This window comes from Talpa occidentalis, unplaced genomic scaffold (assembly GCF_014898055.3).
Source record: "Talpa occidentalis isolate TD23 unplaced genomic scaffold, MPIMG_talOcc4v2.1 talOcc4.14, whole genome shotgun sequence".
Classification (NCBI taxonomy): Eukaryota; Metazoa; Chordata; class Mammalia; order Eulipotyphla; family Talpidae; genus Talpa; species Talpa occidentalis.
The window spans coordinates 43811707-43824538 of NW_023601433.1; the positions used below are offsets into that span (position 1 = coordinate 43811707).

Here is a 12832-nt window from a genome sequence, read left to right on the forward strand (position 1 = left end):
CTCTGGTGAATCCTCTCATCACCCGCATCTCTGGCCTGTACCCCAGTTCTTGTATGCATAAATAAATAAATCTTTTTTTTTATTTTTTTAGAGTTATTTTTATTTATACAAGAACCGGGGTACAGGCCAGATGCACAGGAGGGTGAGAGGATTCACCAGAGACAGAGTGGGGAACACAACAGGCAGACTGACGAAATACTCTGCTGAGGGGAGCAGCAGGTGCGACAGGAGAGGTCTGCTGCCATGTGGGTTGCTCTGAGGCCGGCGGGGATCGAACCGGCACTGCAGAGGCTGCAGACAGCTTTGCAGCACTGCGCTCAGCTGCCTGCACCACCAGGGAGGCCCAATAAATAAATCTTAAAAAAAAAACAAAAAAAAATATTCATTTTCACTGATGGTATGGCTGAGTCAATTCCTATGCCCAGAGATGACAATGTAAGCATTGGCCACAATGTGATGACAACTACCTTATTGGTCTGGGGAGAAAAAAAAACAGCAGGCACATTCCGGAGGGAAGTCAACACTTGGAAGAAGAAAATGGAATGGAGTTAGTTTCCGACTTTTTACAACTGTAACCCAGATAGGGGAAAAAAAAAAAAAAAGTTTTTTCTGGCTTGAAAACAACCAGAAGACAGGGATAAGAGTAAGCATCTCTTGGAAAGTGAGGAGAAATCCTTGGAAAGCAAGAGCAAAAAGCAAGGATCCAATATAAACAATTTGATTAAGTTTCTGAGATCCCTAAGTACTCACACAGAGGGCAGACTTCAAAGTCCTCAACTTAGGACACAAGAACTGAGCTGAGAGTTTGATTGTAGGTAGTAGGTGAATGAAGTCAGGTTCATATGTGATGTTTTCAGATTACAAACTCACTGTGTGAAGTGAACAAGTCAAATGTGTTGTGTGTTCTCAAGAAGAGCTTAAGATAGGCTGTCAGACTAACACAAAACTCCCAATTCAGTTACTGACCTAGAATTAATCGGCTCTTGGAGATGAGATTTGCCATCAGTAAAAAGCAGGTTAATTATAGCTCCTTCCTTCCCTTCTTGCCAGTAGGTTGTGAGAAATATGGTTCAAAAGTTGTGTGAACAAGAAGAGCCCAAGTTGATGATGTGTAAATATTTGGATTTTTCCCCAGAATTTTCACTTGTAAGTCCATGGGCCATCATAAAGTTTAAGAACAATTATAAAGACTAAAGTGATATTATTTTATAACAGATTTTTAAAATTTTTAAAGTTGTTCTGGAGAGGGTTTGTGTATTAATAATTACTAATCCTTTCAACCATCTCAAGCTCTGTTCTAGGCACGTTCTCTGTAGTAATCCACTATCCCCTCAGTGGTTCTCTGACAGGAGTATCACAGTTATCCCTATTTTATAGATAAGACAACTGTGGCTCAGAGGATTTAACTAATTTCTCTGATATCTAGCTGTATCAGAAAGGATATTGAAATTCCAGAACTCATGTAGTAAACAAAGGAGCCAGATCCCATCTTGGACTTGATAACTCTAAAACTCACATGTCTAGGGCCTTCCTGGTGGCACAAGGGGTTAAGTCTCAGCACTATGAAGCTATCTGTATCCACTGCAACATGAGTTCGATCCTTGACCAGGGAGCAAACCCATATGGCACAGCAGACTGTGAGACTTAGCCACTATTCCTCCATCTTGTGTATAACCGCCATCTTAGTATTTCAAGTTTTGCTTACTCAAGACTAATTAGCCTGCATTCCAAAGAGGGTTTATGACCCCCACCCCACTGTGGTCTTATCTCTGATGGCCAGCCACAGTGGAGCCGAGTAATGGGTCTAATTGGCCATAAAATAGAACTGAGCAATGCAGGCCACTGATGGGGTCAAACTAGCCATAAAATAACTGTGTACCCACCATTATTAAGAAATGCACCTGTGTAATCAATGAATGATGCACCTATGTAACTGATGAATGACTGCCAACATGATTTAATTTTTAGAAATCTACTTGTATCCCTATATAAGATCCCTGTCTCCTTTGTTCAGGGCTCCCGACCTCCACCGTTACATTGGTGCGTGTCGAGGGCCCGGTCTCGAGCCCATAATAAACTCCTTTGTGTTCTTACAGCAGTTGTCTGTGTGTCCTTGGGGGCTGCACTAGTCGACGCTGGGCAGAACACAGACCTCTCCTGTTTCACCCGCCGCTCCCCTCAGCAGTGTACTTGGGTCCTTCTGCCTGCTCTGCTCCCCACCCTGTCTCTGGTGAATCCTCTCAGTACCCCACACCTCTGGTCTACTCTTGTATGCATAAATAAATAATGCCTAGCTATTCATTTATTCATTCGATATGTATCTATTGAATTCCTAATGCAAGGAGAGACAGTTTCATGCAGACATTAACAGCGTTGTTATAATACAATATACTTCAATTAAATAGAAAAGAATTATGCTTGATGGATCTATTATGATGCTAAATGGAGGTGCTGGGCAGACACCAGGTTGTATAATCAGGACATTAATGACAAGTTGAAGCAGAGGTAGACAGTTGACAGTCAACAGCTGCTAAGTTTGATTTATAGCCATGAACAAAAGGAACCAAAGTAAGGCATTAAAAATTCACTTCCAACACTTTTTTTTACTAAGTTATATCAAAACATACCACGATTACATCTCATGTTCAGAGAATTTTTCTTTTTGTTTAAGAAAATTGGTAAGTAGGAGTTAGAAAAAATGAAAAGCTATGGATAAAATTTTTTAACTTGGAAAAAAGGTTTAGGGCTTAGTATAATAAGATTCTCCCAATGTCCCCTATTTCATGTTCCTTCTATTGGGGAGGCTTGTATGTAAGTGATTCTGTTGGAGGAATAGTTTATCCTGAATCAACTCCACCCACTGATATTTTATGAACTCCCCCCGCTACCTCCATGCCAAAGAGAGCACAGTTTACTGAGAATCACAACTTCCATCATACCTGACTCTTGACATCCTGAAGGGAGCGTTGCTGAGAACTAAGTAAGGGTGGAGGTAAGCAACCATGCTGGGTATAAAACTGACCACATGTGGACTTGCACTCTCTTGATTTTTCCTGCTTCCAGCCTGTAGCTGGCATCTTAGCTCAGAAGGCTTTACCAGTAGGATGTATTGACCATTTAATCTCTGTGTGTCTTCTTCCTCTCATTTTCTCTGTGTGCCTGGTCTACAATCTTTTCCTGAATTCTTAAGCATGCAGCCAGGTCACTCCATTTCCCCTTTGGGTTACCCTGTAATGATTCCAGAAATAGAGCTCTCCACTTGATTTAAAGAGTGAAAGTTTATTTCCATGGCATTTTAGTAAAATAAAGAATTACACAAAAAATCGAGGCATTCATAAATTTCTTTAGCCAAACTAAAATGGTATGATAGATTAATTAGATGCTCTCTACTTACATCATTGTCATTTTGAAAGGCCCTTAAAATATTTTGCAAAAGCTCCAAGTGATTAATCATTGCAAGAAACTTAGACATTGATAGAAGCAGAAATTATACTTCCCTTTTATAATTATGGGGAAAAAATAAGTCATTACATATCTTACAGATTGCCAAGGCTTACTCATTTTTGGAACAGTCACACTAAGCATGCTTGTAGGTTTCATGTTGGGATGGCCTGCCATGAGTTTATGATATGAAAGATTCTCTGAGAAAGAAATCATCCAGGAAAAGCAAGTTGGCACACTGTCATGTCCACTATTAGAGCCTGGATCTTAGGAGGGGGAAGCCTGGGCAATACATTCTTCTACCAAAGCTATCCCTTTGACCCATCTCTATGGTTTCATCTCTGAGGTCTAGGGAGAGATGTATGAAAAATAAAAACTTCATTTTTTTTTAAGATTTATTTATTTATACAAGCACTGGGTACAGTCAGAAGCACAGGAGGGTGAGAGAATTCACCAGAGCCAGAGCGGGAAGCAGAGCAGGCAGAAAGACCAAGTACACTGCTGAGGGGTGCCAAGGACCAGCACAGCAGTAGACGATGAGGCCACCTCAGGGTTGAGAGAAGCGTGCAGGGTGGTCAGGGCGTCGGCGAAAGAAATGACAAACAGACACACTTCAAGAGTGAAAATCTGAGTGTAATTTTCTTTGAGTTTGTGACCAGTATATATATGTTTTCCAAAAGCACAGGAATGAATATCAAAGAAATTAGCTTGCTCATGGGCTCAGTCTATCACCATCAGGGAGGTGATCTACATAACAAACGATGACCATTATAGAAGAAAGAAGGAAGTTTAGAAAGACAGATAAGGGATTAAAGTTTGTAGTTCTAGAAAGACGGGATAAGATTTTTAGCATTCTTGTAGTGGTTCTTGGTGGTCGTTATGTTTTGATAAGCTTCTGCCTTTTCAGGGAACTTCCGCTGAACTTCCTCTGCTTCAGGGTGTTATGCTGTTCTCCGCCCCCTGCGGGCTGGTTGCCCAGCCAGACCTAGGGACCATGGCGAAAGCCATTCCTAAAGATCACTGCGGGGGGAGGTGCAGCAGGTAGGGTTTTGCTGTTCTCCCCCTGGGCGCTGGTTGCCCAGCCGGACCTAGGGCCGGTTAACCCTAAAGGTGACTGCAGGGGGAGGTGCAGCAGAGGGGGGCAGCGGGCGGCAGGAAAGGTCTGCGCACCATGCATGACCCTCCTCCAGTGACCGGGGAGCAGCAGGGGATCGAACCGGCGCTGCAGAGGCTGTGGGCAGCTTCGCAACCCAGCGCTCAACCGCTGTGCCACCGGGGAGGCTCAAAAACTTCATTTTTCATACCAGTACTTCTGTAAGATATTTTCAACTGAGCCTTCATTGTATTTTTTCTATCCAGTACTTCTAATTTCTTCCACTGATAGCAATGGTTTCTCTGCTTGTGAATTTGTCCTACCCCATCTTTGAAATGGTCAGAGATTAAATAGTCACAAAAAATGGAGAGATAGAGAGTGATAATGTGAGGGAGAGAGAGAGAAAGAGGGAAAAAATAGGGAGGGGGAGGGGAAGGGAGTGTATATTTTCTGGTTCATATGATCTTACACTTTCCCATTTTCTAAAGTTCAGAGAGTTATTTAACAGAGATGGACATCAAAGTGGAAGAAAAGGGTTTTCCTATAATATCAGAAGCTTTCTGCTTAATAGAACTGTTAGGGGGAAAAGGCAGTCCCAAAGCTAATTCCATACAGGCTTTGTGGACTCCACCCCCACCCCAGGTCAAAGCCAAAGACACTGGGAACTCCAAATCCCATCACCACCAAAGGGAAGGTGGCTGGGACCTGAGGGTGGGGTTAAGCAGCCAGGTGGATACAAAAGGCAGACACGTGGGCTTTGGGGGCTCTCTCCATTTTGGGGCCCTCGGCCAGCTCGCGGCGTCCGTCTAGCTCTGAGAGTGACTTTGGGGTTTCCAGGTCGTCGGATCGGGTAGGACGCATTAAAGACTTTATTTCCCTATTTTCTCCCTGAGTTGTACATTTTCCTTATTTCTTTTTCTCTTGTAAATAAACCTTTTATTAACCCTTTTGCGTGTGTCTGTAGTAGAGTATTCATAAGTCCCTTTAAAGCGCGCGGGTGAGGACCCACAGCCAGGAACCCGTTTAATATCGGGGTTGCTCTATAACAGAACCTCTATAGGATATGACCAAGCTTTAGTACTTCAAGTGCCCTGACATATTTACAGCACCCAGAGAGGGACACATCTAGAAGCACTTCATTGGCAGAGAACAGTGCCTTCAGAATTGGCAAATGTAAAATCATATAGCTTTAGTAACCTTAGGAGTCAACACATGGTTATAAAAGGGCAAAGGTAACTTTGGAAGGAGTGAGGGTTAAAGTGACTTTGGCATGCATGGCAGGATCCTTGATACTTCCCAGACATTGCCATCCTCACAAAATTTATAATCATGTTGTAGGGTGGACAGGCTTTGAAAGAAGAAAGGAAAAAAATAACAGACCCCATGTGAATGCATAAGTGTTGTAACTCTCCAAGGCCTCATAAATGCACAAGGATGTCCACTTCCACTAATACTATTCAACATAGTATTGGAAATCTATTTAAAGCAATAGGCAAGAGAAAGATATAAAAGGAATCCAGATTGGTAAGGAAGAAACAAAACTATCATTATTTGCAGATGACATGATAATATGCATAAAAACCCAAAGATGCCACTAAAATACTAATTGAAACAATAAATCAGTAAAGTGGCAGGTAACAAAATCAATTTACAAAAATCAGTTGCATTCTTATATATAAACGATGGACTAGAAGAGAAAGAAATCAAGAAAGTGATCCCACTTATAATTATATTAATAAGAATTAAACACCTAACACTTAATCTAAATACTTAACAAAGGAGGTGAAGGAGCTATACAATAAAAATCATAAGACACTGTTAAAAAAACAGAAGATGACACAAAGAATTGGAAAAGTATATCCTAATTGTGGATTAGAAGAGGCCCTGCACCTCTGGCCTACATCCCAGATCTTGTATACATAAATTTAAAAAAAAAGGTGAAATTTTGCCATTTGTTACAAAATGGGAGGGGATTATGATAAGCAAAAAAATCAGGAAAAGAAAGATAAATAATGAATGGTTTCACTTATATGTAGAATGTGAGAAACAAACAGTCAGGCAGATCCAAAACCAATAACAAACCCTAGAACTTTTTTCTTTTTACATATTTTTTACATCATTCTTCATTTTTTTTTTTTTACAATGTATGCTTTCTCATCTCAGTTATAGTCCCATGAAATTCCTACTACCAATTCACCTGTGTACCATCACTACAGTCTTCCCATGGGTTTTGATCCTACTCCCTTCTCCCCCACTGCAGAATGTCTCTGGTTTATAGTTGCTTGTTGATTTTAATTTTCACTTTATTATAATAACTTTTTTTCCCTGATCCATTATTTGGATCCTCTACATTCCTCCTATAAGTGAAACCATCTGGTATTTCTTTTTCTTTCTGGTGTATTTCCCTGAGCATGATCCCTTCCAGCTCTGTTCATTTTGCTGCAAATGGCTTGAGTTTATCTTTTTGATTGCTGAGTAATATTCCGTTGTGTATATATACCACATGTTCTTGATCCAGTCATCTATTTGGGGGCATTTGGCAAACCCTATAAGTTTGACTGTAGAATTGGGGCTACCAAGGGAGGATGGAGAGAGGAGGGTGGCTAGTGGACTGTGGCACATGACTATGGGCGTGTCGGTGGTGGGTGTGGTGTGGTCACATACATGTGAAGGAGTGTGACCCTATACCTCTGAATGACATTTAGTGTCATAAACCATTGTTGCCTCAATAATAATAATGCAACCCACATGGGAATAGAAGGAGACAATAGTTGTCATAACCTTCACTATAAACATGACTCTGCTTTTTGAGTGAAAAAGCAGAAAATAGTGAAAAAGGCTGAAAATATCTGATGAATATGGGTTTCACAAAACTTCCCCAACTGACAAAAACAAAAAATAAAGATATTCACGCTACACATGAGAACAATATGCTCATCTTCAGTCACACAGAGTGAAGACCCATTCATCTATCTACTGGAACTGACACAGGAACCACTAGACCTAGAGATAGCTGCCAACTAGTATTGTATCTTCAGGAGGATTATCAAAATCTGAGCTGGAGACAAGTCAGGAACAGAACATATGTCTAGAGAGAGTAGCACAATCAGAATGAGGAGTGATCTAACAGAGCTGGTTTAGGGTGGCAGAAGAAGCAAAATCTCCACATCTGCACATATCCCGAGAAGTTCAGTGTGGCGGGATCGTGTTCACTTCTCAAGTGGCTGCATTCACATTGTGCAGGGACAAGAGTCTCTACCCGGAATCTGGGAAACTTGTTCACTCCCAAGTCATTTGTAGACAAAGAAGGTATCCAACCTGAGAGTTAGAAAACAACTTCCTTTTATCTTCATAGTTCTCTAGGGAAGCTATAAAGTAAGATTATTCTTTTTGATATTGAAGATAAAATGAGCTAAAGTGACAGCACTTTGAAAAATTGAAAGCTTTTTTTAAAAAAAATGTATTTAGCTTCTAGCCAGTGGCTGTGCTGGCCACACAGTCCTGAACGCCCAGCGAAAGGACGCCAAATCTGTGAAGATCAAGAAAAACAAGGATAATGTGAAGTTTAAAGTCCAATGCAGGGGATACCTGTACACCCTGGTCATCACAGATAAAGAAAAGGCAGAGAAGCTGAAGCAGTCCCTGCCCCCAGGTTTGGCAGTAAAGGAGCTGAAATGAGCTGTGTGTGCTGACTTGAACTTTATTAAAATTTAAAAAATTAAAAAAATATATAGCTTTAAATACACTAATCATAATTGGTGGATAGTGCAGTGCCCTGTTGCCAGTGTAGCTCCAAACTTGGGTGGACACTATTTCCCTCACTTTTTTCCATCTCTTTTTCTCTTCTTGGCCTAATGGACTTCCTTTCTATTTCACACTACATAAGCAACACATATCATTGTCACATTCACACAAGCACATACACACACTCATACTGGTCTAGGAGTGACTGCTTGTTTATGACAGATGTCCATTCTGCTTGAAAGCATCATTGCAGTACCAGTGCTCAAAGATTTTTAATAGCATCCCTAGTTATTTGGAGTTGAGGAACAACTTATCGCTCAATTTGTTCTTGAACATCCTAAACAGAACAAGTAATTGAATAAATAAATAATATAAAATAATGGATCTGGAAATAGAAATGGTATCCTTGGTATTATTTCACAATTTGCTATTTGTAGCAGGCATTTAGGCCATTGAATAGAGAGCATTAAGGCAATCTAGTGATTGGTGGGCAGTATCTCCTCCATTGGCTGCCCTTAAAGCAAAGTTCAAGTTCCTCTAAAAATTTATTATTTAACACTTATAGGAAATTCTCTTTGTGCCACTGTATGAGATTTTATGAGATGTAAAGGCAAAAATTTTGTACCTTTGCCAACATATAATGCTGATAAAGGATTTAGTTTAAATGACTTTAGCTAATTGAATCATTAACTGATGTGAGACTCTCTTAATGAGTCAAATGTTTTGGAGCAGGGAATTCAGCAGCATTTTATGAAGCTTTTAATTAGAACAGACCCTGTGAAACATGTTTACAGCTACCACCACAGTCAGTACAATCAAATAGATCCTGGTAGTAAAAGCGAGTGTCCCCTGTTGTCATGAAGATACTGGTACCTAACAACCAATTAGTTGTGGCGGTGTTCTTTCAATAATTACCATTGTTATTTTCCTTCTGAAACCTCATTAATCTGAAAGGTAAATGAGTAATTGATGATTCAGTGAAGGAGAGAGACTTCTATCATTCTGTGTATAAATTAATTGGGTTTCAACCGATAAAACACACTCACAGGGAAAACATTACAAGTTAACAAAAAACATAAGGAATTTGATTTTACTTTGAAGAAACACTGAGTTAAATCTGGATGCAAGGTAGCTGAAAAAATGATAGTAATAGAGGGAGCGCTATAAGACATTAATGTAATCTGTCTGCTTATTAAAAGGACCCAGTCATACACATTAAATAAACAGATTCAAGAAAAAATAGAAAATCTCAACAGATTTATAACAAGTAAAGAGATTGAATCATTAATCAAAAACAAAGAAAAGAAAAAAACAAACAAACAAACAAAAAAAAACCCAAAGAAAAGGCCAGAACTAGTTGGCTTCAGTAGTAAATTCTACCCAACACTGAAAAAGAATTAATAGCAATTCCTCCAAACTCTTCAAAGAATAGAAGAAAACTCATTTTCTAATTCATTCTATGAGATCAACATTATATAATACCAAAGCCAGGTAAGGCCATTGTAAGAACAGAAAATTACTAGCAGTAACTGTTATGAATGTCGATGCAACAATTCTCAACACAATACAACCAAATTAAATTCAATAGCATATTACAAAGGATTATACACAAGGCCCAATCTGGATATATCCCATGAATGCAATAGAATGCAAAATAGAAAATCAATCAATGTAATACACCACATTAATAGAACAAAATAATAAATCACACAATCACCTCAATTAGCACAGCAGACACTTGACAAAATCCAACACTCTACCATGATACAAACACTCAGAAAACTAGGAATTGACAGGGAATACCTCAATATGATAAAGGTCATTCAAGAAAAACCAGCACCTAACATCATACTAAACTTTGAAAAATTCATTTGGCCCTTTTTATGAAGATGATGCCAAAAGTAAAGAAGGAAGTCCCTGATTTTCGCAAAGCCATAGCCAAAGCTTTGAAGGCCAAGCAAGCTGCCCTGAAAGGTATCCACAGCCACACACAAAGAACCTACTTTCTGAAGGCCTGAGACATTGCAACTCCAAAGGCAACCCAAATATCCCTAGAAGAGCACCCTCAGGAGAAACAAGCTTGACCCCTCTGCCACCATCTGTCCCGACCTGTGGGATTTGTAGGCATGAAAAGAGAAGGGCTGAGGATGAAATGAGGGGCTTGAGACAACTTGACGCTAATGCATGCTTCTTTATTTTTCCTTTTCCTTCTCTTACTTTTCCATGTCTTTCTTTTCCCTGTCTTTCTTATTTCCCCGGCCTTCTCTCTGCTCCTCTCGCAGCACTCTCCTCTCTCGTGGTTCTCCTCTTAAATCTCTTTTCTTCTCCCCTCTCTCTCCTGTGTTCTCCTCTTATATCCTGGTAGCTCCTCCCCCCGTACCTTCCATTCTCATGTGATTTACAGGAAAAACCTGTGGTTCTCCAAAAGCAAAACAGTAAAGCGAAGCTTAACTCATGGCATGCATAAGCAACATGGCGCGTGCTCTGGACGGCTCCAGACAACCATCAAGATCCCCTGACCACTGAGTCAGCCATGAAGAAGTTAGAAGACAGCAGCACAATTGTGTTCTCCATAGATGTTAAGGTAACAAGCACCAGGTCAAACAGGCTCTATGACATTGATGTGGCCAAGGTCAACACCACATCCAGACTTGATATGAAGAAGAAGCTTGTGTTTGATTCGTGACTATGATGGGTTGGATGTTGCCAACAAAATGGGACTCTTCTAAACTGAGTCCAGCTGGTTAAATATATATATTTTTTACCATTAAAAAAACCATCCAGGGGGCCTCGCCTGTGGTGCAAGGGGTTAAGTCTCAGCATTATGAAGCTATGGGCAACTACTGCATCATGAGTTTGATACCCAGCCAGGGAGCTAACCTACATGGCGCAGCAGACCTCTCCTGTCTCACCCACTGCTCCCCTCAGCAGTGTATTTCAGTAGATCCACCTGGTTCTGCTTCTCACTCTGTCTCTGGTGAATCTTCTCCCCCCTGCACCTCTGGCCTGTACCCCAGTCCTTGTATGCTTAAATAAATAAATCTTAAAAAAAAAAGAACACTTGAAGAAAGCGTACCTTTGTTTGGGATATATTAAAGTTTTGTTTTTCTTTTTTAAAGATTTATTTTTATTTATTTATTTTTTTAATATTTATTTATTTATTTATACAAGCACTGAGTACAGTCAGAAGCCCAGGAGGGTGAGAGAATTCACCAGAGCCAGAGTGGGGAACAGAAAAGGCAGATGGACCAAAATACACTGCTGAGGGGAGCAGCGGGCACTGTAGGAGAGGTCTGCCCCTCCATGTGGGACCCTTGCCAGTGGCTGGGGATCAAACCGGCGCTGCAGAGGCTGCAGGCAGTGTCACAGCCCAGCGCTCAACTGCTCCTCCACCAGGGGAGGTCCTGGTGTATATTAAAGTTTAAAAAAAAAATTCAGTTGATGAGCTGACTGATAAATAGTAAAGTCTACTCCTTCCTAGGTGTGGAGAAGATGACATGTGTTCTAGAAATGGATTCTTCATTCAAGTCATTCAGCCATGGCATTAACAACCTTCCTTAGGCACTGAACTACAATGAAATTCCAAGTCCTTGTTTTTTGTTAAGGTGACTCACCAGATGTGGGCTGAACTTGGCTCCTCATACTTCTTTCTTTTAGTATTAAGCAAGAGTGATTGCTAAGTATCTCATCTCTCCCTTTCCTTTTGTATGCTGTAACATTCAAGTGTATTTGTTTTATTTTTAAAAAATATTTATTTATTTATGTATACAAGGACTGGGGTACAAGCCAGAGGTGTGGGGAGTGAGAGGATTCACCAGATACAGAGTGGGGAAAACAACAGGCAGACCGACTGAGATACACTGCTGAGGGTAGCAGCGGGCAAGACAGGAGAGGTCTGCTGCACCATGTGGGTAACTCCCTGGATGACCAGGGTTTGAACTCATGCTACAGAGGCTGAGTGTGTGCTTAACCCCTTGCGCCACCAGGGACGCCCTCAAGAGTATTTGTATCTCATGTAATTCAGATTAATGATGTCACGGAAAAGGACAATCTAGACAAGAAAGAACACTGCTAACAGTTGTCCAAGTTCCTACTTTAACTCATTTTTGTTGGTCAAATTATTCCAGCTTTGCCCATTAGGAGATCATTCAGTTGGCTTCAGTGTCCCTTTGATATACCCTCATCTGTGTGGGTCTTTTTTTGATATTGATAGTTTTTATTACAGATTCACCCATTAATAAAAAATTCTTATGTATAGGTATTGTAGTACAGACATGTCTATGTTTTATTGTCAATATTACAGCATTGAGGGCCTCCCTGGTGGTGCAAGTGGTTAAGACACAACCTATGAATCTGTCCACAGCCTCTGCAGCATAAGTTGGAGCCCCGGCCAGGGAGAAACCCACATGGCACAGCAGACCTCTCCTGACTCACCCACTGCTCCCCTCAGCAGTGTATTTCACATAGTCTGCCTATTCTGTTCCCTACTCTGTCTCTGGTGATGCTCTCATCCCCCCCACAACTCTGGCCTGTACCCCAGTTCTTGTATGAATA

General features: G+C 40.7%; 1 protein-coding gene across 1 annotated transcript; it reads left to right on the forward strand.

Annotated features, from left to right (window-relative positions):
* The first annotated feature begins 399 nt into the window (after positions 1–399).
* On the forward strand, positions 400–10964 carry LOC119244144 (60S ribosomal protein L23a-like). The gene is made up of 4 exons (XM_037509822.1): positions 400–435; positions 8003–8194; positions 10168–10252; positions 10777–10964. The coding sequence occupies exons 1-4, from the start codon at positions 400–402 to the stop codon at positions 10962–10964; spliced, it is 501 nt and encodes a 166-aa protein (XP_037365719.1).
* The last annotated feature ends 1868 nt before the right edge of the window (positions 10965–12832 follow it).